Source organism: Amyelois transitella, chromosome 15, assembly GCF_032362555.1.
Source record: "Amyelois transitella isolate CPQ chromosome 15, ilAmyTran1.1, whole genome shotgun sequence".
In the NCBI taxonomy this organism is placed as follows: Eukaryota; Metazoa; Arthropoda; class Insecta; order Lepidoptera; family Pyralidae; genus Amyelois; species Amyelois transitella.
The window spans coordinates 388,789-416,047 of record NC_083518.1 but is presented as its reverse complement, the minus strand read 5'-3'; the positions used below and the strand labels follow the sequence as shown (position 1 = coordinate 416,047).

The window sequence follows — 27,259 nt, the reverse complement described above, 5'->3', positions numbered from 1 at the left end:
AGAGCCAACAGTCTTGGTCCTATTCGTTTTTTTCTATTGGTGCCGGGAACCACACGGCTAGTAGGTATATTGAGTTAAATTGCGTGTAAAAGCTTAGTTTTTGTTTAAAATAAAATCATACTCGCGTCAATAGCTGCTTTCCTCGCGGCAACTTTGTCTCCCATCTGTTGAACCACTTTGGGCGAGGGCCCGATGAATCGCAGCCCCGCATCGATGATAGCCTGAGCGAAGTCTGACCTGCATAACAGGCGATATGATTAATTTCATACATACTCGTACATACATATAATCACGTCTGTATCCCTTGCGGGTTAGACAGAGCCAACGGTCTTGAAAAGACTGATAGGCCACGTTCAGCTGTTTGGCTTTGTGATGGAATTGAGATTCAAATAGTGACAGGTTGCTAGCCCATCGCCTAAAATAAGAATTCCAAGTTTAAAAGCCTATCCCTTAGTCGCCTCTAACAATATCCACGGGAAATGAGATGGAGTGTTCCTATTATGTATGTATATATAAATACATACGGGGCAGATAACACAGATTGAGTTAGCCTCGAAGTAAGTTCGAGACTTGTGTTACGAGATACTAACTCTACGATAATATATTTTATAATAATATTCCAAGACTCAAGACAATCATTGTAAGTTCGTTTCTCATCATGCCCTGGCCGGGATTCGGACCCGGGACCTCCAGTGTCACAGACAAGCGCACTACCGCTGCGCCACACAGGCGGTCATAAAAAGAAACAATGATTCAAAAATAATCATTTCTAATTTCATTTTCAATATTTACCATAGTTTTATAGAAGGGAAAGGTTAACTCATATGTTATTACGTGAAATATTGAAGTATCATGCGCCTATGTGCGGACACGAGGTCAGCATGTCACCATAAGCTGATAACGGTGACCTTGCTTGACCGCAGTGTAAAGCTAACCTTAGCCGATAATACTAGATTGTTACCTACGATCAAGGTTTTACGCAGATGCTATAGCTGTCATTAAGTTGAATGAAAAAAAAAAGTGTCAGCTGTGTATAGCTTTTTTGGCGCCAAAATTTTGATCGCCTAATTTGAATACTTCATAATTTTGTTGGTATTAATAAACAGAAATTTATTTTCAAAATAAACTAAAAATAAATATGAATAATAAAAATTATTTTTATAAAAATTCAAATAAAAGTTAACCTATAGTTAAGTAGGTACCTACAAAAAGTCTTTCTATTCTAACGTGCTCAAAACCACACGGCACTTTATACACACATAATTTGGTATAGAAACTACATACATACATACATATGATCACGTCTATGTCCCTAGCGGAGTAGACAGAGCCACCAGTCTTGAAAAGACTGATAGGCCACGCTCAGCTGTTTGGCTTAGTAGAATATAGAATTGAGATTCAAATAGTGACAGGTTGCTAGCCCATCGCCTAAAAGAGGAATACCAAGTTTATAAGCCTATCCTTTAGTCGCCTTTTACGACATCCGTGGGAAAGAGATGAATGATGCCGGAAACCACACGGCACGGTATAAAAACTAGATACCTATATCCTAACTTACCTCTCAGACAATAACCCGTATCCCGGGTGCACGGCGTCCACATCGTTCTCCTTGGCCACTCGGATGATCTCCGGGATGCTGAGGTAAGCCTCCACTGGAGGTAGACCTTTGCCGACCAAGTATGATTCATCCGCTTTTTGTCTGTTGATTAAGAAAATCGTTTTTAGAACCTTGTGAAAGAAATTTTATACATTATGTACATAATAATCACGTGTTTATCTCTTTCGGGGTAGATACAGCCAACAGTCTTGATAAGACTGGCCAAGTTCAGCTATGGCTTGAAAATACCCGGGCACCCCCGGAAGATCAGCGCTGGCCGTGTACCATATTGTTTACAGCCAGCATTATGCTGAGGGGGTACCCTTTCGGGAGCACCATACTACATGTTTATTTTTGTACATATTTTTGTTTCCTTTTTTGTCTTTTTGTTATGGTGTTCTTTGAATAAATTCTTTTTACTTTACTTTTACTTACTATAAAGCCAGGAGGAAGTAGTGGGAACTGACCTGTGCATCTGCAGCCGGTCTTGCTCGCTGTAGATCGCCACGGACCGGATACCCAGCTCGGTGCATGCTCTGAACACTCTGATGGCTATCTCCCCGCGATTCGCGACCAACACACTTCGGATCGGCTTGTATTCCACTGCTTTTGAATCCTGAAATAAGATGACGTCATTTACAAGTTTTTTACATACATACATAGCCTTTTTACCGGAGGGGTAGGCAGATACTACATCTTTCCACGATCTCTGCATACTTCTTTCGCTTCATCCGCATTCATAACTCTCTCATGCAAGCTCGGCGGTTTCGGTTACTCTTGCCCTGAACTTTTGCCAGGACGTTCTTAATTGGTTCAACAGATTTTTGACTGATATAATTGTCTTACTTCAGGGCATGGGATACCTTTATCGCCCTCTACAGATTGTTGTGTTGTGTTGTCATTCAGCAAATTTGTATTTTGTATTAAATTTACGGATAGTTAAAAAGGTACCCGGCATCTGATTTCTTAAATTTGTGTCATTTAAATTATCCTTTATTGTGAAGGTTTCACTTACTAACCCAACGCCAACAAGAGGAATCCCTATGGAAAGATATGGAGTGGTTCTATTAAGTGCTGGAAACCACACGGCGATATACTAAAAGGCAAAATCACATTTTGCTCGTTACTTTAAGAATTTTCAGAATTATCGTGTTCGTGTTGTATTTGTTATTTAGTTCGAAACGGTTGAGTTTTATGATGAACTAGCTGTGCCCGCGACTTTGTCCGCGTAGAATAGTTATTTTGGGCATCATTGAAGCCCTCAAGGATGAACAATTTTTCCCGATGTTTTTTGCATTCTCCATTATTTCTTCGCTTCTAATAGTTGCAGCGTGATGTAATATAGCCTTCAGCCTTCCTCGATGGAAATTTTATGGACTAGACTATAGTGTAAAAGAGCCGGGAACCACACGACGACAAATAAAAATCATATCAAATTACATGTAAACAGATACACCAAGAGTTAGTTAATAACGGCAAATATGCTTTCCATTAATCTGTAGCCCCCAGGGTCAGAAGCCCGAGACACGCACAGAAGAAATATTGGAATTATAAGCTTTATTCTCATCGCCATAAGGCACTAAGTCGCAAACAACTGAAGTAGACGTGTAATCATTGTACGTTTTATCACACAAAGTACGAAGAGCAAGTGTTAAAGGGGACAAAGTTTGTAAACTCTTTTGTATTTACATCAAATTATTGTTTCTTCAATTGTCTCTTATGAAATCTATACTAAAATTATGAAGCTGAAGAGTTTGTTTAAACTCGTTAATTTCAGGAAATCTTCTGGTTCGAATTGAAAAATTCTTTTTCTGTTGAATAGACCATTTATTGAGGAAGGCTTTAGGCTATATAACATCACGTTGCAACTATTAGGAGCGAAGAAATAATGAAAAATGTGCCAAAAAAGAAAACCTTGAGGGCTTCAATGATGCCCAAAATAACTATTCCACGCGGACGAAGTCGCGGGCACAGCTAGTTTGCAGATAAAATTCCACGATCCATCCGGGTTCGTGCTTCTTTTAATTCCAAAACGAATGCGCAATGTTGATGATTGTTTGTTTTTTTTAGTCTCTAGTTATCGCTTGAACTGTCACGACGTGACGGTGCCGTGTGGTTCCCGGCACCAATAGAAAAAAGAATAGGACCACTCCATCTCTTTCCCATGGATGTCGTAAAAGGCGACTAAGGGGTAGGTTTACAAACTTGCGATTCTTCTTTAAGGCGATGGGCTAGCAACCTGTCACTATTTGAATCTCATTTCTATCTTGAAGCCAAATAGCTGAACGTGGCCTATCAGTCTATAGGTACAAGACTGTTGGCTCTGTCTACCCCGCAAGGGATATAGACGTGAGTATATGTATGTATGTACCTAACTGTCACGACAACAAACGTTATCGGACAATCTTGGGACATTGGACTCAGAAATGATAAAGTCAAAGACACACCTTAGTTTATTACGTTAAATTCTGGTATTGCGTATCTGTGTCACATTCGCGATAAGATTTAATAATGTTCGCAGTTAAATATATACACACACACACACATAGTCACGTCTATTTCCCTTGCGGGGTGGACAGAGCCAGTATTCTTGAAAAGGCCACGTTCAGCTGTATGGCTTTATGGTGGAATTGAGATTCAAATTAGTAATAAGTTGCTAGCCCATCGTCTACAAGAAGAATCCAAAGTTTATAAGGCTATCCTTTTGTCCCCTTTTAAGACATTCATGGGAAAGAGATAGAGTGGTTCAATTATTTTTTCTATAGGTGTGGGAACCACACGGTTAAATATATGTACAGTAAAATTATAAACGAAATGCACACTAACAACTATTTCCACGAGGGCAGGACATCCGATCTAACGCATTACATTCGTAAGCGAAAATACATAAATACATACTACATACATAAAACACGCCACTTTCCCGGTGGGGTAGGCAGAGACCACATGTACTCGAAATTACTTCATTTTACAGGATTTGGAGATTGTTGGATGACCGTATGGTTGTAGGTAATAAGAAACCTTTACTATTACATCTTGACAAAGGTCCCTTTGAAAACAAGAGAGCAACAGTTAAATAGCTTCTGTTATTCGCTATCTATCGTTATCAAATAAACATTCATTCCATATCAATGAACATACTGAAAGCCTGTTTAATACTAGCCTAGATAGCGTGTTAATTAGAACTGTTAGAAAGAGACGACCGTGTTAAAATAAAGGGTAAGAAAGAGACAGAATTGTTTTAGTGCTTTGAGCAAGTTCAACAAACGGATTATGCGAAGTGTTCGTGAGGTCAATAACTGATGATAGCATACATGAATTCTAATAAAATTTATGTAATAGTTTAATTAGTGAGACAAAAATATTAAGTCATCCACATTGCAACATTATCCTCAATAACAACAATAACAAGAACCTCTTTTCCACATATTACTGGCCATTTGTAAAAAGTTACACGTTTTGTTTTCTATAAAGGAATTTGATTAAAAAAAAATTGAAAATTGAAATTAATTTAAAGATAATTTAGGTCGCTTTTATTTTCAATATAAATAATGAAAAGTCTGTGTTTTTTTTTATTGTGAAGATTTCAGTATCGTAATTTGAACTAATTGGTGCCGAAAACCGCGAAATTAAAAGACTTATGAGACATCCAATAGAGATTATGTTGAGTGCTATAAATCAAGCTTATTAAGGCCATAAAACAGTGAGTAAATCTTATACATCTCGTATATAAAATTCTCGTGTCACAATGTTCGTTCCCGTACTCCTCCAAAACGTCTTGACCGATTCTCATAATTTTGTCAGCATATTGAGTAGGTCTGAGAATCGGCCAACATCTATTTTTCATACCCCTTGATGATAAGGGTTGTTCACCCTTAACATTTCTTTTTCACTAGAAATTACTTAAAAATTATTTATATGGCAAAACAACGTTTGCCGGGACAGCTAGTGAACTTATAAAATTAACTAATGATTGGATTTGAAAAATCTCAAAGAGTTATTTGTAAGAATCTATTTGTAAAAATCTACTTGTAAGAATTTAAGTGATTTTATTAATTTTGATTAATTCGTGTTATTATGTTACAGATGTGTTATCTGCTTGCTTCAGATCAACCTTTGTATCTTTGCTGCTAATTGCGACACGTATATTGTTAAAAAGATATTCTAAAAATAATATGGCATCATCAACTAGTTGTAATCCACTGATTAAACTCTTATGGGTTTATCGCTGATAACGTTAATCGATATTTGTTTGAAGATAAATGAGTCAGTAATCTGTTACTCGTGAGAGAAGTACTATCAATAAAATCTATATGATAACTGAAAATAAACACTCTTTTTATTCGCAGACAGCAAATTCAAATGCTACTTAAAATAAAAATATTAATAAGTGTCACTAATCAGTACTTCTGCTGTAAAATGTTTGTGATTTGTAAGATTTATACAAAATTTATGTTTTTTTTTATAAGTAATATCACGTCTTTATACCAGACAGAGAGTCTCAAAAAGGCCAAGTTAGTTAGAGGCTTATTATGGTCGAATTACGATTTAAGACTGAAATTTATAATGCTTTCTCTTTTATAACTGGCGCGGGAGTTGAAGCAGCTGGCCAACACAATGTTTTAAATTATGATAATTGAAAAACTAATTAAGAAGAAATCTTGATAAATAATTTGACGTGTAGTTTCTGGCACACACACTTAAGAATAGAACAACTTCATATCTTTCCCATAGACGTCGTAAAAGGCGACTAAGGGATAGGCTGATAAACTCCTCAGGTACTCAAGGATGTCTCTTGTAGGCCATAGGCTAGCAAGCAGCCGTTTCAGTCATTTCAAGACTGTCGGCTCTGTCTACCCCGCACGGGATATAGACGTGACTATATGAATGTATGTTAAAGTTCTTACCGTAGCGGCAGTGCGACTTTTCGAGCAACACCAGGCTTGAATCTGAGAGGCCGAGGCGCGCAGAGCGAATCTAGCTTTGAGTATCTGCATTTTGTACGCTTATAATTATTAAATTTATGTGGTAAAAACTAAGTAAGTACAAAATAAAATATTCCACACTTGATTATGTTAAGCTTATTTCATTTCGTAATATTAATATAAAATTGACTAGATTAATTTGTTGATTTCTGTTTCGAGTCGGGTTTTACGTGCGTGGATTTCTTTATCTGGAAAGAAGAAAAATATTATTATTAAAAACAAAATAAATAAAATATAAAAAAATAACATATGTACATACAGGCCAATCAGAAAAAGTTCTTTTCTCATCATGCCCTGGCCGGGATTCGAACCCGGGACCTCTGGTGTCACAGACAAGCGTACTACCGCTGCGCCACAGAGGCCGTCATAAATGTAAGTAGATACATAATCAATTTAAATGACTAGGTAATTTTACACTCAGAAAATAAATAATAGCAATAACATTTTTTTTTAAATATATTGTTTACTCTAAAATTATCACAATAATACTTTTGATTGGTTTGTTGATAAACCCTCAGGTCACTTAAAGGCTTTGTTGAGACTACTGTTGTTGTAGTGTACGTCCGTATGTATAAGAGTGAAAGAGAAGGAAGTATTATGCCGTCTCTTGCACACATGCCACCATGATGGAATTTGGACAGTAGTTCATGATGGAAGGTACAGTGAGCGTGTGTGTAATTAATCACTACAGTTGTAATCTGTGTAAAATGTTAAGAAATTACTATAGTCAAAAGAATAGGAACAGGACCACTCCATCTCTTGCCCATGTCGTAAAAGGCGACTATGGGATAGGCTTACAAACTTGGGATTCTTTTTTAGGCGATGGGATAGCAACCTGTCACTATTTGAATCTCAATTCTATCATTAAGCCAAATAGTTATTTATTTATTTATTTATTTATTTATTTATTTATTTATTTATTTATTTATTTATTTATTTACTTTTCTTACATCTACCATTACAGACTTAATCTAATGCGATAGTGTATAATCAATTATAACATATTATCCTTAATGCTACCCTTGTGAATTCACTCAAACTGCAATTGAACAAATCTATCTCATTTGATATGAGATTGAGTGTGCGTATTGCGCGCGTCAGTGGAGCCTCCCGCAAGAGATTAGTCCGTGCGTGTGGAACCACCAACAGTGCTGGCCGGCGCCGGCGCCACACATACCTATCTGGCACTGCAAACCCGATTGTTGCAAGTACATCAAAGTGAGTAGTTATCCCTCTAATTACTCTCATCACGTACAATACAAGCGTCATACTCCTTCTAACTCTCAATTCGTTGTATCCCACCATACCTAATATAAATAAGGTTGGATACATTAACGGGTAGAATGGGTAGACTCCATACAACTTACTATACAAGTACCTTATAAATTTGTTTTGTACTTTTTCCAACCAGTTGAACGTGACCATTCAGTCTTTTCAAGATTGTTGGCTCTGTCTACCCTGCAAGGGATATAGACGTGATCATATAATATGTATGTACTCGTATTGTTTGTTAATCAACAGTTAGCAATGAGCCAAAATTTTCTGGAATAATTAAGTTGATTTCGGATATTTTAATCTTTATTTTTTATCAAAATACAACCACTCCTATCTTTCCCATAAATGGAATGCGAATAGTATAGCAATAAAAGGAACAAACATACTATACTGAATTTGTTTTACAAAGAATTTGTTTAATTTTAAACGGGTATCTATTTTGAATTAAAACTATATTATCAATAATTAATATAAGGAATATACCTTTACAATAGCAAACTGCATTAACTTTAGAAAAAAATACGATATTTTATCGAAGAAGCGAGAAGTGACCTTAGATCTTTACTAGATTCACATACGTTGTTACTATGATATAATCTATGAGAGTACTTCTAAATTATTTAACCAAGCCTTTGTCACGTTCATTACTTTGACAAATAAGCGAAACGACCAAAATAACATTGTTCACACGTTACATGATTTTCTTTTTATTTATCTCATTTTCATCAGTTCTTGCTTAACTGTCGCCTTTAAAAATGACTTAGACCTGAACCTTTTGTTAGATATCAAACCACCTTCAGACGCCTCTTACGACGTCCATAAAAATATTGTCTTCGCTTAATTTATTCAACTATTTGTTACAACCGGGCGTATGAAATATATCAGAACTGATTCGATCATTGTGGAAAATTAGACTAAAATAAAAATGCACGCGCGAAGCATTTTTATTCGCGCGCAAAACTAGCGCTGTCTCGTTTCACAATTCCTTCTCCGTAGCACAAAAAGCGCGACATCTTTTTTTTAAAAGCAAAAGCGGTAGTTTCTCTCTCGATAAAAACGTACATAAGGCTGTCATGGCAAGTTTCATTTTTGCGTTGACAGTTAACGTTACATAAATCAAGTTATCGTTACCTAAATTAAATTACAAAATTGTGTAATAAGATAACGAAATCGTAAACTATTGAATTAGTGGCAATACCTACAATAAAAAATACCATGATGACGAAGCGTGACAGGTTTTTTATATGTAATTTTTTTTATATGCATGGATATCTTTATTATAAGCATTGAATGACTTAAAGTAAATTGCGATTATATAGTAAAATTTATGTTAAACGTTTTTTTTTGTGTTTAGAAACAGCTTAAAGTTATTTAAAAATACCTATATTACATTTCCTGACACTTTTTAAATGGGCACTGAACGTTCTTATGTACATTACAGTAACACGTGAAAAATCTATTTATGTAGGTACAAAAATATTCAGAGCAGGCTGCCCAATCTGAATATTCTTGTATTTACGAGTTTTCGCGTAATAAATGTTTGATGGTGTTCGTGACGTGAATGTGCACTCTGTGAGCGAATGACAGCTTATCATCACCATGACCTTCGCTTCCCCAAATAACCATAGCGAATTACAAGATTAATTTGCACAGATAACAAGATAGTAAATACGATTGAAATCATCCTTTACATCAATTTCGTAGCTGATCTCTGATAAGATATGAATTAAATGTGTCTAAACTTAAAAGTTTCGAAAGGTGAATGTTTCTCGTAGTGTCAATCTGTTTTGAGAGCTTCACCAGGCAGTCTGTTAAAGAGAGTGAAGAGAAAGACAGGGCCAATAAGCCTCCCGAATTCTCAAAAGCCACTTTAAGCTCAATGACTTAGAGAGAGCGATGGTTTAAACTATGGCACATTAAGTTTTTTGAATGGCTTTGGCTGGAATAATGTCGAAGTAATATCATGGTCTACAATTTTTTTCTAATAAATACAACTACAATAATTCCTAAACGCAAATCTGTCTTACTACAGACTTACAAAAATAGAAATCTCAAATTGGTATTACAAATAACAAGCAGTATGTATTTATATCTTTCATATAAATTTTTCTATTATTAGTAATGGAGTCTCATTGGCCTCTCTTGCTCCATTAATTTCCACAGCGCACATATAAAGTATACAAATGACTTGAACTTTGTACTCTAAGGTTAGTACTGTATTCTCAGGCATAAAAATTCCGCAAGTGTAAATAATTCTAATTCATTTAGCCTATGGAAAACTAGCATCTAAATAGTAATACACGAAGTAACCGTATGCTTGTTTTGTTGTGGTAATTTTGCTGGTGGTGCCGTGTGGATCCCGGCACCAATAAAAAAAAGAATAGGACCACTCCATCTCTTACCCATGGAAGATCTTTCCCCACATAAAGAGTGACTAAGGGAAAGGCTTATAAACTTCGGATTCTTCTTCTAGGCGATGAGGCTAGCAACCTGCTACAATTTGAATCTCAATTATATCATTTAGCCTACAGTTAAACGCGGCCTATTGGTCTTTTCTGTTGTCTGTCTACCCCGCAAGGGACATAGATGTGGTTATATGTATGTATATGACAACTAATGTTTTGCAAATCGTCATTCAGGGATGTATTGTGTAGCTTGCACGCAAATTAGTGTCAGTACACAACTCTTTAGAGTCTGTTATTACCAATTTAGATTTGTTAGCGCGTAGCCGGTTTATTCTACGTTTGTGTTAAGAAAAGATTCTGCTAAATTATTGTCTCGGAAAAGTTGGTTTACATTTTTTTGAAGCTATATGACCTTTATTTAACATTACACCGGCACCAAAATAAAAAAGAATAGGTGTCGTAAAAGGCGATTTATAAGCCTTTCCCTTAGTCACTTTTTATGTGGGGAAAGATCTTCCATGGGAATGAGATGGAGTGGTCCTATTCTTTTTTCTATTGAGTTTGTACTCATCTTTTTTTTCTTTCTTTTTTTATAAGTAGTTTTAGCTTTAGTTTTAATTTGAGTTCATTTTAATTATTATTGTTTTTGTATCAATAATTATAAGTATTTAATAAAATAACTATGTACAAAATTTGTTACTTACAAAAAACAAAGACAAGTATTTCTACCATTTGTGAATGAATAATAAGTATCGTTTTAAAGATTTGAATGATGACCATGTCATAATGGTATTCGTAATGGTAATAAATTACCTCTTAATAGCGTCACCCGATTTTAAACAATTTTCCACAATACTTCACAATACTCTTATTTTAATGTAATTATGAACTAAAAACAGACTTGTCAGAGAACGTAAACCCAACCATGCCATTTGTTGGCTTTTCGGCTCTTTCCCATGGATGTCGTAAAAGGCGACTAAAGGATAGGATTATAAACTTGGGATTCCTCTTTACGGCGAGAGACTAGCAACCTGTCACTTTGTGAATCTCAATTCTTTCATTAAGCAAAACTGCTAAACGTGGCCTATCAATCTTTTTTTAGACTGTTGGCTCTGTCTACCCCGCAAGGGATATAGTTACTATCAAAGTCAAATAATTTATGAAATTTGGAAGCAACGGTGGCGCTACGGTATCGTCTTAACCAAGCCTTATTTAAAGTACTTCTTATTTGAAGCAAAAAGTAGTACGGAATGTTTATTCTGTAACTGTAATTTGTCCTGAATTTTATTTTCATTACACTAATACACAATGGCTTCTGAGAACAATACGATGTTGATTTGCGGGCTTCCCTTGATTGTTCCAATCTTGTGGCTTCATATGGTTACTTTCAGCGTATTAAAATCTCTAGTAGATTGTTTTCTTGTATGTTCTTTGTCTTTTTTTTTATAGAAATTTTAAACCAGGTAATGTTTAAATTATAAAATTTAAGTAGTGTTTAAAAACTATTGAAGATCGCTTAATTATTATATTATTTATTTTTGGAATGTTTGAAGAAGCCATAACTCAGTGTTTGGCTACAACGATTAGACCTTTAACTCACGATATAAAAAATAAGATTCCGAAAATATTAAATGGGGGAATATCTTGTTTTAAACTAGAATGAATGACGACTCACGCTAAGCAGACAGTCCAAACAGGTGAAAGTCGACAGTCCAAACTCCACACGGCTTAATTTATGCGACACAAATAGAAGACCATATAACTAACCAGCTTTTATGCCCAAGAATTTTCCCCGTGGGAACATATAATTAAAATTGTATTAGGTTGTAACTTTTGGGTACAACACCAGTTAACAGTCTTCTAAGACAGCCTCTGTGACGCAGCGGTAGTACGCTTGTCTGTGACACCGGAGGTCCCGAGTTCGAATCCCGGTCAGTGCATGATGAGAAAAGAACTTTTTCTGATGGGCCTGGGTCTTGAATGTTTATCTATATAAGAATTTATTATAAAATATAGTATCGTTGAGTTAGTATCTCGTTACACAAAGAGAAGTAACAGCAGGCAACACACTCGAAGTAAATTCGAGACTAACTCAATCTATGTAATTTGTCCCGTATATATTTATTATTTATTTATTTGTTCTTAAAAAGTTTGATTTAAAGCAGACAATCAATTCTCCATTCTCACTGTACCAATAATGTCTCCTGATACACGTTATGCCGACCTCTCTCTGATAAATAGGAAGATACACAAAACATCTATGTACCTACTGGTTTTATCAGATGTCACGCAATGTTTTATTAGTATAATACATGTAAATGATGATTATGATTTATCTCTCTTGAGAACGCTATACAAGGTCGAAAAGAGGACAAAGTATGGTGTTCATGTCACAGAATCATCGTCTTAATTTTATCTCAATCACCATTCATTGGTTCAGCAATTATAGAAATTGTTCGAAATCAATATGACTACTCTTTTGTGTGTTAAGTAATGTATCATTATAAAAATTAAATCTTTACATTTATTTTGTTACTTATATTTTTCAGAGGGCGATCAGAAAATTTAGAAAAATAAACAAACTGATTCGAATCCTACTCTTTTCAAATAATACTTGGAAAATCACATGCGTTATTCGGCAAAACCAAATCAGTGCCAATGTCGAACGTCGACCCCATCACCTGCTTGTTGTCATTGCCAGATTATCATTTTGCGGACAAAACCGGCCGTGGTTCAAACATGCAAGTTGACATCGCAATTCTTAGCATTTGCGACCACTAAGTTGCGTAGTTTCAATCACTTATCATATGCTTACTGCAAGTGTAGTGTACTGTAATTAGTATATGAGGAATTTAAATCTTGTAATAAGAAATATTTATATAGCACAAAAAATACATTTAACAAAATAACAGCATCACTGTCCGCCACACTAGGATTCCCTTTAGTGACTTCCCATAAGTACATTTCATATCAGTTTTGTAAGCTGTGTGTGTAAGAATAAATTAATTTATATATTAGATTATATATTAATAAGTATATAAATTTTCTTATGGGATAAATAAATTAACGTCAAACGTTGAACTAATATAAGAACATTCATCAATCATCAACATCAACTATAAATAAATTTTAAACTGAAGAAAATACGACTGACCCCTGATGTAATCCTTTATCATTGCAGAAAGAGCGAGCTTCTGTGGCGTGTGAACAACAGTGACAAGAATTACTTTCTTAGTTGCTTCACATAACATTTTTACAATCACCATTTTTCGTCAGAATTGATGTCTTACGCAACATCATCAAGCACAGTTTTGTAATTGTTGTGATTTATCAAATTCATCTAAGTGCTTGTTCAATTTCTTTACTTATTAAAATTGTTGACTTTTTGCTCACATTTCACGTACTCAATAAAACGTTATATTTAAAATATATCTCTTTGAAAATCCATAGATATAAAATTTATAGGCGTTATTCACATTGGCAATTATAAAGAACGTAGTAGGTAAAAATTTGAAAACCATTTGACTTAATACCCCTTAGTCACAGTTATCATCAACGAGCATCGAACAAAATGTAAATTAAATTAGATACCATACCTGAAGTTATAGCAGTGTAAACAAACAATAACAACGACACACACACGTCCGACCGCAACGAGTGCCGGCGCGATACTGAATAATTACGAGTTTATTACATACGAAACAGGTCACAGAGGCTTGCTTATCAGAAGGTTCAATGGCAAATCTGTTTCGTAATTAGAACATAGGGCGGGTGGACCTGAAGTACATAACATGTTTAACTATAAAATACGTATGTAATGGCAACAAAGTTGAAAATATATGTTTGGTTCATTGTATGACTATTCCCGACTAATATTATAAATGCGAAAGTTTATTTGTGTGTTTGTTGTCTCTTCACGCGTTATCTACTAAACCTTTCTTTTTGAAATTGCGTATATTTAATTAACAGTCTGAAGAAGGACATAGGGTAGGTACTACTCATCCCGGTAAAAACTGTAGGTCCTGTGGGATTTCGGAAAAACCTTATTCTTTTGTATGTTTGGTGAGCTAAACCCTAAATTGATTTAAACTTTATTGTTCACATGGTTTAATTAATTTTAACACGGGATAAAGAGGTTTTCTACTATTTATTACGTTATTATTAAGTTGCTTATAGGTATAAAGTGTACCTAAAATATTTCAATAAGATAATATAGAAATGGAGAAGTGCGGCCATTTATCATATAAAACATAATAGTTTAATTTTAGAAAGGTTTTTATCTCCGATTATAGTCCTAGTTCATAAGTCGTAAATGACGTCAATATTAAATTAATGACGTAAACACATCGTTCAGAAGATCAACTTCAGGGCTGACTTTGAAAGCAGGATAAATTACGAATGGGGTAAAATAAAAAGAAAGAGCTGGTAAAAGAGATATAGAAAATGTTCTTTTCACCCTTTCGTTTCATTGCACCCTTTTCAGTGAATTTTAAGTTTGTGAGATAGTGTTATCTTTAGCTTAGCACATTTGTGACGACATGGATTTAAAAGGCTAATTTATAGTTTGCAAAAATGATTGTGACCGATATCTCCTGCCAAAAGAATCCGGAACAAAAATAGACCATACTCTAACACATGAATCAAATTATTTATAGTCGGCATGTGTAGGGTTTGGCACTGGAAGATAACTAGACCATGTGCGCCTTTGCGATTAATGTAGTGTGTATACTAACTGAAAGGAATAGGACCACTATTTGAATCTCAATTCAATCATTGAGCTGAACAGCTGAATCATGTCTATAGTCAGAACCTACCCCGCAAGGGATATAGACATAATTATATGTATGTATGTATACTGTAACTGTTTGCATTAATTCAAATGTATTTAAACTTTTGAATACGACAACTAATAATGGGTATTATTAGGATTCTTATGCACGATGCCATGACCAAAGTTTTTGTCTGTTTGAGCTACTTCAATGATAGGTTTGCGAAACAAATTCTGTTACAATTTTTGTGTTTTAAGTGTTAATAATTTTGACACCAAGGTTTTGTTGGTGCCTCAACCAAGTTTTTAATAGACGCCTAAAGGTGTCCATAGCATACAGTCTAAATTTATTTATCTGTTACTTATCAAACTAACAGATTATTACTAATATCTTATATAAAAAAGATTTTTTTGTATACAAGTTTATCTTGATATTAAATCCTTTTAAGTACCTAATTACTTCTTAAAGGTTCTTATTTAACAACTGTAGGTTTCTAAAATGTAACTGAACAACTTTGCCCAGAAAGTAGTAAAGAACATGTATAGTAGACATTCAAGTTCATTCAAAAAAGGATTTTTTTTTAATTATCATCTATCTACAACAAACTCACTGTTAAAAATATTACTAATGTAATTGAAGTTTTGAAACTTAAGAAGTAACTAAGGTCATAAAATTTTTATTATCTATGTTTAAAAAAATATTTTTATTATTAATGTTTTTTAAAAACACATACTTATGCACTGTTTTTTTTATATCCATAGCCTATGGGCTAAAGCTATGGCTTTGCATGGGCAATTTTTAAATGTATTACACATAATTATTTGTCAGTACACATTGAAAAAGAAACTTGAAGGCCTTGAGCCAGATTGCAAGTAAAATGTTGATGTAATGTAGTTTGTAAGTACATAGATTATTACATACTGGGGTAAAAGTTTTTGTTTGGGCATTTGTATGTACATTTATTAATTTTTCATGTATTTTTTTTTAATAAACCTTAGAATGAAAAGTAGACTAGTACTTATTAACTTTTATATTTCATATTCAATTTATATTCTTTTTTATTTTAATTGTGTAAGTATAAACCTAAATTAAATAAGATTTTTAGTTTTCTTCATCATGCAATGAAGTACCTACCTACACTCAGCAAAGAATAATGTGATGGTAAGTTTAAAACTAAAAACAAAATAACTAACCTGTTTCAGTGCTACCGGAACACAGAACTGATAAAAAAATTATCGAAAGAGTTCGCTAAATAAATTTAATCAAACTTTCCATTAATTCATTTGTTTTAAAATCCTTCGAAATTGATTACACAAGTTCGCGATCCATTCGTTCGCGATTTTCGAGCACTGTTACCAACTTACCCCGATGAAAAGGCGCTTATTTGAATCTATAAAAGCGCCAGATTCCAAAAAAACCCGGTAATAACTTTTTTACTTTAAATTGATATATTTAAGCTAAAAAGGTGGGACAAACATACGACTTAAAACAGCCGGCCCAGAGAAGCTTGAACGGAATCGGGAAGCTCATTCCAAAGTCTAATAATAAGCTGTAGCAGCGAAAGAATTTGAATAAAAACCTGTACGGTAAAAGGTATTGCAAGGGTCAACCTGTTAGAGGAACGTAGGATTCTTTCGTGAGTGGAACTTAAAAGTTGAAATTCGGATTTAAGATAATATTGTTCTACTTAGTAAAAAAATTTTTATCGACGAGTTTTTCATGAACTCGCCTATTCCAATTGAACTAACTCAGATTAGTCTCAATACTTTCAATCGAAAGTTTTTAATATTAATAATTGAAAAAAAGTGCAAGGATCATGACATCGCGCCGAAAACGCTATGTTGGCCACACTATTTTCGACTGGTTGACCACGACATTGAAAGTTACGACAATGACAGCTGTCACGTCTATGACAATTCGATATCATCATTAAGTGTTACCTTTATGTAATAAATCCCCGTATTATGGCAATATGTTGGGTTTTTGAAAGGACGAATAAACTTTGATGAAATCAGTGACATCCTCATGAACGGTCAGCTCAAGGGTATCCATTAGGTTAAAAACCATTGATTGATTTCTTACGAAATCATGAAACTATATTAATTTCTCACAATCTTCATGCTTTCGTGATTGATTAAATTGAAAGGGGGACGTTGCCAAATGGAAAAATGCTTACCGTAGGGTAAAGAAGCGTTAAATTACACATTATTTCCTTGTTTTCTAATTCAAACACTTCCGTCATCGCAAACATAAGATTGTTAACACTACATTATACATACATATAATCATGTCTATATCTCTTGCGGGGTAGACAGAGCCTACAGTCTTGAAAAGATGTATGTATGGAAATAACAAAAAAACTATCGAATCAAAATATCAGAGACATTTTTTATCCGATTAAATATGGAGGGCATAATTTACAAGTTGTAATGGCAAGCCATGTGACCTTAATTGTCACTGTCAATTTTTAGTGTTTTGACTTTTGTACTGTCTTGGTTAATGTCTTCAAATAATAATAAATTAATATTTAGATAAGCAAAAACGGCAAAAAATCGGTCGATCGCAAAGATACCCTGAGAGTTAATATTTTATTTATATAATCATAGGTTCTGCAATTTAAGCAATCAGTGGTTGTTTTCTATTTAGCAATATGACAAACATGTTGCATCGGAACAAAATAGATGGAAGATGCCGTACATGTCTTGAAGAGGTTTCAGAGAAAATGCATGATATTTTCACCGAATTCGTAAATTCTACCAGTCTGTTCGGTATGCTGACGTCATGCACATCTCTTTCGGTAAATACTCTTTCTTCTTACATTGAAATTAAATGTAAATAATGGATTGTTTATTACATTGAAACTTAAAAAAAAAAAAAAAACTTTTTTTAACTACTTCTATTCAAAATTCATCATGTCAGCCGTAGAACGTCCACTGCTGAAGTTAGGCTTACACCAATGAATTCCACCTCGACTTTGTTGGAGGTAACATGCAACCAAAGTTTCTTGTGGTCTCCACTCAAGGACTTTTTAGCCCCGTCGGTCATTTGTCCTTTGAGAAATGTGACCTGCCTAATGCCTATCAGTTTGCTAACCCGAGCTGCTATGTTCGTTACTTTCATTCGTTTACAGATGTCCTCATTCCTTTTAATTCAAATTCCCGGAGAAACACCGAGCATATTTATCTCTATAGCTTGCTGAGTGATCCTGAGCCTATTTAAGAGGCCCACATCTCGGCACCATATGTACGACTAGTGCTTTAGCATCTCGATCATACCAATATTCAATGTGGAGTGTCTCTAGAGAGCCTGCAGAACTGTCCAGTGTCCACTCAATTGAATCAAAGGCCTTCTCCAGATCTTCGAAAGGTCCACAAACGCTTAGCAAAGTGGCAGATTATATTCTTTGGTTTTCTGTCTCAGTGTAAAAAATGTGGCCTATTGTACTGTTTTCTTTTTGGATACACAATTGTTCAGGAAGCTGGAAGTCATCTAACCTGCGAGCAAGACGTTTTGTGATTGTTTTTGTGACCCTCGAAAACAGATTTGAGATGACAGGACATGTCTGTAATTCTTCACCACCTCTTTCATACAGCTCAGACTTAATTCCGCCCTAACCCGGTGCCGTGTTATTATATTTAATACTAGCTTCCCCCCGCGACTCCGTCCGCGCGGATGTCGGTCTTCGCGTGGATGGTTTATTTCTCCATTTTGAGTAACTCTGACAATGACATCTTATAAATATCTTTTGGACCCAATTACGGCTAGGCCTATAATAATTAAGGAGATCTCTCTATTGAGCTGCTGCAGTTGAGTTCGCGTTCTGTAGTAAGTAGTCCGGTCAATTTAGACCAAAAAATAAGAATGAAGCTACATTAATTCCCATCAAACTGAAAATTAGTATAATTATTTAAAACACAATCAAAAGCATTATTTCAAAATTCCCAAAAAGAAATTACCCAAGGTCAAAGGTGTTGGGTTGGGTTTGGTTTTTCACGATTTTCTTCAAAACGGTAAGTTTTATCGGAAAATTACCTCAGACATAGATTGTAGATCATAAAGTTATCTATAAAAAGGAATCAATAATTGTTTTTCAATAAAGCTACCGTTTCTGAGATATAACGATGCAAAAAGTTGCAAGCGTCATAATATGCATAAGCACGTCTCGTATATACTCTGTGTAGCAGTAAATAGCTTTATCTCAGAATGCTCAACACATAAAATACCGTTAGTCTTTAATAATAGTAGACGGCTATGGACACCACGGCCTCTCATGCCCTAGGAGTGCCGGCCATTTAGGGCGCCATGCCGCCCTAAATAATATAATCCTCTGTACTCTTGCCACCATCCATGTTCCAGCCGTTCTAGAACCAAACGGTCTGGCTCGGGATGATGCTAAGAGACCGGATGGTATGCCTTTGGTACCCTGGAGATTGGGGCGGCCTTTGGTGTGGGATGCTACTTGTGTCGACACACTTGCGCCGTCCCATCTTCAGGTTACTAAATCTAAGGCCGGTTCTGCTTCAAATGAGGCAAAAAAACCTCAAAAGGCGCAAATATGTAGGTATCGGTAATACCTATACTTTTGAACCTTTTGGGGTAGAAACTCTGGGACCGGAGGGCCTATCTGCCCATCAGCTTTTCCGACAATTGTCGAAAAAGCCGACAATTGTCGAAAAAGCTGATTGAGGTATCTCTTGACCGGAGGGCTGGAAATTATCTGGCTCAGAGAATCAGCATTGCCATTCAAATTGGCAATGCTGCCAGCCTTCTGGGCACACTCCCGCATGTTGATACTATGCAGGGACTGTACAATTTATAAATTAAATTTTAGTTTGTAGTCATCTTTTTTCTTTCTTTTTATAAGTAGTTTTAGTTTTAATTTGATTTAATTGTAATCTCTATTGTCCTAAGATGATTTTCTTCACTAAGGGTTATTCTAGTTTTATTAAAAAATAAATGCGAAATTTAGTCTTGAGTGCCACTGCGTAGTGAAAACATGTGTTTATTCTAACCTGTTTCAGACTTTTTCAAGTTTAATAATAAAAATGTTATAAAAAAGCGCGCTACACACACACTACCTCAGAGGTGGCGTGGAAACGTGTGCATATTATGACGCTTGCAATTTTTTGCATCGTTATATCTCAGAAACGGTAGTTTTATTTAAAAAATTATTGACACCTTTGTTATAGATAACTTTATGATCTACAATTTATGTCTGAGGTAATTTTCCGATTTGAAAAACTTACCGTTTTGAAGAAAATCGCGAAACACCCATTTTTTACCTTTGACCTTGGGTAAATTTTTTTCCTTAAACCGGAATCATGGGGAATTTTGAAATAATGCTTTTGATTGTGTTTTAAAGAATTAATGTAGCTTCGAATGTCTAGATTGACCGGACTAAAGTATTTTTTTCATAGTAATTAGAAGCGGCCCGCGTGTGCCGCAAACGGTTCAAGCTAAATCCGACTTTCGGCGCTACAGTTACGGCGCTGAATCCACTGCGGGTAACGTAACGTGTGTTCGCGGTTCTACAGAACAACGTCTATGGATAAACTGATAAATTAAGACGTATTTTTCCAGGATAAAAAGTATCCTATTTTATGCATCGTTATATCTCAGAAACGGTAGTTTTATTTAAAAAATTATTGACACCTTTGTTATAGATAACTTTATGATCTACAATTTATGTCTGAGGTAATTTTCCGATTTGAAAAACTTACCGTTTTGAAGAAAATCGCGAAACACCCATTTTTTACCTTTGATCCTATTAAGGTATAATTATACCAAGTTACATCAAAATCGAACTGTTAGTTTTCACGTGATGCCTGAACATACAGACAGACAGACAAAAATTTTTTTAATCACATATTTGTCTTTGGTATCGATCCAGTAACACCCCCTGCTATTTATTTTTTCAATATTTTTAATGTACAGAATTGACCCTTCTACAGATTTATTATATGTATAGATTATCACTGTTAAAAGCAGAATAATATATCATTATTCTTTTGGATAATACCATTATTTATTTTGGAAAACTTCTCTTTCTCTGCTTTAAATAATGAGTATTAACAGGACAATTAAATAAATTTACTTCTGAAAATAATCAAAAGATCCATGTGGTCTGCTGGCCTCCAGTGCAATTTTATGTATGTATCAAATATTGAAATGCAGTTTTTCAACCATATATTGGAATTGTCTTTTAATTTACTCAATTCATCAAAAATATTATATCAAAAATAATATAAATGTGTCCTTCATTCACTTCGCCGAATGCAAAAATTTTTACCCACCGCCACTAAAATTTTACTTGTACAATCACTTCTCTTTCCTCTTCTTGATTATTCCGATGTTGCTTGTCTAAATGTTACTGAAGAGTTGCTTGACAAACTGGAGCGTTTACAGAACCAGGGCATACGCTTTGTTTTCGGTCTTCGCAAATTTGATCATGTTTCTGAGTTTCGTCGCCAATTGAATTGGCTCCCAATTCGCCTTAGACGTAATGTTCACACACTATCTCTCCTGTTTAATATCCTTTTTAATCCTTCATTTCCTCATTATCTTCATAAAAATTTCTCGTTCCGTGAGACGGATAGTCGCATGCGATCTCATAATAATCTTAAATTACTTATTCCTCCTTATTCTTCTCGGACTTATGGCTTGTCTTTTAGTGTTCGTTCCGCTCAGCTTTGGAATAACCTCCCACAAGATACGAGATCTGCTCTTAACTTTATTTCTTTTAAATCACTTATCAAAAGACTGTATTCTGATGCATCTAACAATTGAGTGTACTCATAAGTATGTAAGTAAATATATATTATTTATGTATGTTTATTTTTAATTATGTAGAAATGTACTGTTTATTATATAGCATCTTCATTGCTTTTTATGTGCGCTGCCTTTTAAATTTTGGATTTTCCTTTATATTTTGGTTGACTGGAAGAAATCCCATCGGGGATAAGTCCGCCATTGTGCATATTCTTCTAAATCCAATAACTGTTTTGTAATTTGTTATATTTATTTTTATGTGCAATAAAGAGTTTACAAACAAACAAACAATATTTTAAGTATGTTCAAGAAAATGATATAAAAACATTTTGTTTCACTGTTGACTGGAAGAAATCCCATCGGGGATAAGTCCGCCATTGTGCATATTCTTCTAAATCCAATAACTGTTTTGTAATTTGTTATATTTATTTTTATGTGCAATAAAGAGTTTACAAACAAACAAACAATATTTTAAGTATGTTCAAGAAAATGATATAAAAACATTTTGTTTCAGATTGATGTTGGAGATGACTACCCGAAGCAAATATGCAAGAATTGTTATGACTGTCTCGTCAACTTTTGGCAATTCAAGATGTTGGCCGAAAAGATAAACAGCCAGTTAACAACACAAACACAAACAAGTTCAGACATAAAAGTTGAAAATGAAGAAGTCAGCCTTGATCAACAGATGTCAGACGCACATATTGCGGACACTGAAACCAATGAATTTAATAACCAGAATGAAACTATACCAAAAGTAGAATCGTCATTAGAAATACCAACCAATAAAACTTACAAATGCAAAGACTGCTCTAGAGAATTTGAAAATGTTTACAAATTGGAAGAACATTACAATTTGCTATGCCAAACTTCTGTATATCAATGTGAATATTGCAGTAAAACCTTTAAAAAGGAATCCAAACTGGCCAGTCATAAATTACGGCACAAAAATAAAAAACTTTACACATGTATTTTATGCTCAGACACATTCAGACATCATTTCAAATATGTAAAGCATTTAGTAACACATAACAAAGACGCGAAAAACAGGCAATGCATGTCTGAAATAAACCAAAACAATAACCAAAGTGTCAAATGTGATGTTTGTTCATCCGAATTTAAGTCTATGAATGCGCTAGCTGCTCACACCAGAATACATACGGACAAAGACAGGATATTGTCATGTCCCATTTGCAATAAAATCTTTAAGAAAACAAGCCACTTGAAAAGGCACGAATTGTGTCACGAAGTTAACAAGCCGTTTAAATGTGGTTTGTGTAAAAAGGCTTTCATCACGGAGAGCATCCTCATGGAACATATGAATAAGCACAATGGTCTTAAGCCACATGTGTGTCCGATTTGTTCAAAGTGTTTCTCTCACATGTCCACGTTGACCACTCATGTGAAGATCCATACGAGAGAGAAGCCGTTCCTGTGCCCGACTTGCGGGAAAAGATTCGATTTGAGCACTAATCTAAATCAGCACATGAAGAGGCATCTCGGGTTGAAATGTTTCGCTTGCGGCGCTTGCCCAAAAACTTTTGTCAGTAAAGGTAAGTATTGGCGTATCGGAATGAATCCTATTTGAAAATAAATGCATTCTAGGCTTTATTGTCAAATAGGATACATGGTATCACTTATTTACGTCACATAACTTAAATCTACTTAATTATATCTACTACCGCTTCCACATGCATACAGCGCATGTATAGAAGTAGCGGCGGAACAAACTACACTGCATCATTTTAATAAGTATAAAATTCATAATTTCAATACGATATTACACGTAAAAATAAATACGGAGGATGATTAATCATTGTATTGCGGCCTCCAGCTTTGTTTGTATAGGTGCTATATTATTGTAAACCAAGAACACGTAAGACAAAGTTGTTTTAGTAATTGCTAATTTTACAAACAAGCCTTTAAAACTATTTCATTTTTATTGGCGAAATCATTCCTGAGATTAGCGCGTTCAAACAAACAAACAAACTCTTCAGCTTTATAATATTAGTATAATAAGCGAAGAAGTATGCAGAGATCGTGGCAAGTTTAAGGATGTAGTCTCTGCCTACCCCTCCGGGAAAGAGGCGTGATTTTATGTATGTATGTATAGTATCGTCAGATTAGTATATCGTAACACAAGTCTTGAACTTACTTCGAAGCTAACTCGATCTGTGTTACCTGTCTCGTATATACATACATATAATCACGTCTATATCCCTTGCGGGGTAGACAGAGCCGACAGTCCTGAGCGGACTGATAGGCCACGTTCAGCTGTTTGGCTTTAAGATAGAATTGAGATTCGAATAGTGACAAGTTGCTAGCCTATCGCTTAAAAAAAGAATCTCAAGTTTGTAAGCCTATCCCTTAGTCGCCTTTTACGACATCCATGGGAAAGAGATGGAGTGGTCCTATTCTTTTTTGTATTGGTGCCGGGAACCACACGGCACTCGTATATGTATATGAAGAAAATGCTGCAGTGCAGTTTGTTACCGCTTCTTCTGCACTGACAACTTGGGAGCGGCAGTAAACTTAGTTTTTAAGTAATTTATTTGACGTCAACCAATGTTGTTAAACCATACGACAATTATTAAGCGATATATAGTATCCTATTATAATGAATAAAAATTTTGAATTTGAATTTGAATATTTATTTATTAATATACTTTCCAGGGGAACTGAAGTCCCACAGCATAACCCACACTGGGGAGCGGTCTTTCTCGTGTGATGTTTGTGATGCAAAGTTCACCAAGAAGAGTTCCCTGAGGAAGCACACCTTGAGCCATCTGGGAATCAAGCCGTACCGTTGTGATAACTGCACTATGAAGTGAGTTTTATATATATATATATTGTTATTTATTATTTATTTACTAGCTGTGCCCGCGACTCCGTCCGCGTCTTCACCTACAGTCTCAGTTTGCAATGAAAAGAAAAAAATTCTAGTTAAATCCAAATGCTGTAAATTTCCTTTTGGTGGTTGCAGGTTCTCTAGCAAGTACCACCTCAAGCGGCACACTAGAATCCACACCGGTGAGAAGCCTTACAAATGTGAGATGTGTGAACGCGGCTTTACGCAGAGCAATGACCTCGCCAAGCATCGGCGAGCGCATCTCGGCGACAAGTTGTATAGGTACACGTATATACTTTAATAGAAAAAAAAAACAGAAACAGTTTTCTTTTTACAAAAATGAAAATAGGATCACTCAATCTCTTGCCCATGGATGTCGTAAAAGGCGACTAAGGGATAGATAGGCTTACAAACTTGGGATTCTTTTTTAGGCGATGGGCTAGCAACCTGTCACTTTTTGAATATAAATTCTATCATTAAGCCAAAGCTGAATGTGGCCATTCAGTCTTTTCAAGACTGTTAGCTCTGTCTACCCCGCAAGGGATATAGACGTGACCATATGTATGTATGTATGTATATACTTTATACTCTAAGGGGGTTGATACAGACAGACAGTTGACGAAGAGATATGATAGAGATGTTATATTCAACATAATACATACATAAAATCACCTGCGACTCTGCGAACCTAAGTAGTTCTAAGTTTAATTAATATTGTAAGGTTGACGTTGTTGAAGAAAATGCTGCAGTGCAGTTTGTTACCACTTCTTCTGCACTGACGCCTTGGAAGCGGCAGTAAACTTAGTTTTTAAGTAATTTATTTGACGTCAACCAATGTTGTTAAACCATACGTTTTGACGATTATTAAGCGATATATAGTATCCTATAATAATGAATAAAAATTTTGAAATTTGAATTTTTGAAGTGGAAGGAAAAATGTCGGAAAGCTGACCCCAGGTCCCCAAGTATTGTGGTGAAGGGTGCAACTGGTAACACGCAAAGAGAATAGTTTTTAAACCCATAAGGCCACGTTTAGCGAGATGGCTTGATCATTGATTTCATCTCAATCATTGATCATTTCTATAATATTTTAATTTCTTGGTGCCACAGATCTATTTATGACATCTACAAGCAGAGACGGCAAGTTTTTAATCATACTATAATTAATAGGATAGGCTCACAAACTTGGGATTCTTTTTTTTAGGCGATGACATAGCAACCTGTCACTATCTATCATTAAGCCAATTAGCTGAGCGTGGCCTATCAGTCTTTTCAAGACTGTTGGCTCTGTCTACCCCGCAAGGGATATAGACGTGACCATATGTATGTATGTATGTTTGTACTATAATTAAAAAATATATGTGCATTCCAGATGTACCCAATGCTCCGAAGGTTTCCGTCTGAAAGCCGAACTGCGCCAGCACATCTCCGAACATTTCATATCGGCCCGCTTCGAAGCTATGACCGTGAAGAATGACGCGGCAGCGGCGGACAGAACACCTGATGAGCATGCTCGCATTGATGAAATAGTGGAGGAGGTGGTTGAGGGCATGTTTAGTGAGGAACCTGGTGAGGAAGTTAATGAGATATAGTAATTTGCTAGTGCCGTGTGGTTCCCGACACCAATACAAAAAAGATTAGGACCACTCCATCTCTTTCCCATACATACATACATACATACATAAAATCACGCCTCTTTCCCGGAGGGGTAGGCAGAGACTACCTCTTTCCACTTGCCACGATCCCTGCATACTTCCTTTGCTTCATCCACATTCATAACTCTCTTCATGCAAGCTCGGCGGTTTCGGGTACTTTTGACCTGACCCTTTACCAGGACGTCCTTAATTTGATCAAGATATGTTCGTCTAGGTCTTCCCACCCCGACCTTTCCCTCCACACTCTCCATGTATATCTGCTTAGTCAACCTGTTTTCATTCATCCTCTCCACATGACCGAACCATCTCAACATACCCTTTTCTATTCCTGTAACTACATCTTCTTTCACATCACAACATTCCCTTATCACGCTGTTCCTTATCCGGTCACTCAATTTCACACCCAACATACTCCTTAACGCTCTCATTTCCACTGCATTTATTCTGCTTTCGTGCTTCTTTTGCCATACCCAACTTTCACTCCCATACATTAATGTCGGGACCAACACGCCCCTGTGCACAGCCAGTCGAGCCTTTTTGGATAGTTTCTGACTGCTCATAAAGGCATGCAAAGCTCCATTCACCATGTTCCCCGCGTTCACTCTCCTTTCAATATCACTATCACACTTGCCATCTGATGTAAACTTTGATCCTAGATATACAAACTCTTTCACTTGCTCAACTTTTTCTCCTCCAATCAAAATATTACATGCTGTCATTTCTTTCTCCATTTCAAAAACCAGTGTTTTAGTTTTACTTACGTTCACTTTCATTCCTTTCTCTTTTAAAGCTTCATGCATACAGTTTACCATCTCCTGTAACTCCTCCGCTGATGACGCCAGTATGACCTGATCGTCGGCATAGAGCAGACATTTGACGAGTAATTCATTCATCCTTAATCCACTTTCAGACTCTTTCAAATCTGTCAAACAACTATCCATAAATAGGTTGAACAGC

General features: G+C 35.5%; 2 protein-coding genes across 5 annotated transcripts in view; one reads left to right on the top strand and one right to left on the bottom strand.

The window, feature by feature from the left end:
* The window catches only part of LOC106136475 (pyruvate carboxylase, mitochondrial), a 46,166-nt gene extending 29,794 nt beyond the window's left edge, over positions 1 to 16,372 (bottom strand). For 3 of the 4 annotated variants that reach the window (XM_060948080.1, XM_060948083.1, XM_060948082.1), the window contains exons 1-5: positions 16,225 to 16,372; positions 6,505 to 6,770; positions 2,065 to 2,213; positions 1,559 to 1,699; positions 122 to 237 (exon numbers count right to left, since the gene is read on the bottom strand). In XM_060948080.1, coding sequence (XP_060804063.1) covers positions 122 to 237; positions 1,559 to 1,699; positions 2,065 to 2,213; positions 6,505 to 6,594 — 496 coding nt within the window. In that variant the 5' untranslated portion in view covers positions 6,595 to 6,770; positions 16,225 to 16,372. Of the gene's footprint in view, positions 1 to 121; positions 238 to 1,558; positions 1,700 to 2,064; positions 2,214 to 6,504; positions 6,771 to 13,858; positions 13,955 to 16,224 lie in introns of those variants that run through there. The other variant, XM_060948081.1, reaches the window with a different exon arrangement.
* A 1,141-nt stretch (positions 16,373 to 17,513) lies between these two features.
* LOC106136482 (zinc finger protein 660) lies at positions 17,514 to 26,832 on the top strand. Its single transcript, XM_060948221.1, has 5 exons — positions 17,514 to 17,828; positions 22,314 to 23,352; positions 24,473 to 24,626; positions 24,783 to 24,929; positions 26,020 to 26,832. The coding sequence occupies exons 1-5, from the start codon at positions 17,682 to 17,684 to the stop codon at positions 26,237 to 26,239; spliced, it is 1,707 nt and encodes a 568-aa protein (XP_060804204.1). The 5' UTR covers positions 17,514 to 17,681; the 3' UTR covers positions 26,240 to 26,832.
* The last annotated feature ends 427 nt before the right edge of the window (positions 26,833 to 27,259 follow it).

Bases quoted from the DNA above. Each gene is read 5' to 3' on its own strand.
- LOC106136482 (XM_060948221.1), top strand. From the start codon at position 17,682: ATGACAAACATGTTGCATCGGAACAAAATAGATGGAAGATGCCGTACA. The intron at 23,353-24,472 runs GTAAGTATTGGC...TATACTTTCCAG, and splicing joins AAAAACTTTTGTCAGTAAAG to GGGAACTGAAGTCCCACAGC. The intron at 24,930-26,019 runs GTACACGTATAT...TGTGCATTCCAG, and splicing joins CTCGGCGACAAGTTGTATAG to ATGTACCCAATGCTCCGAAG.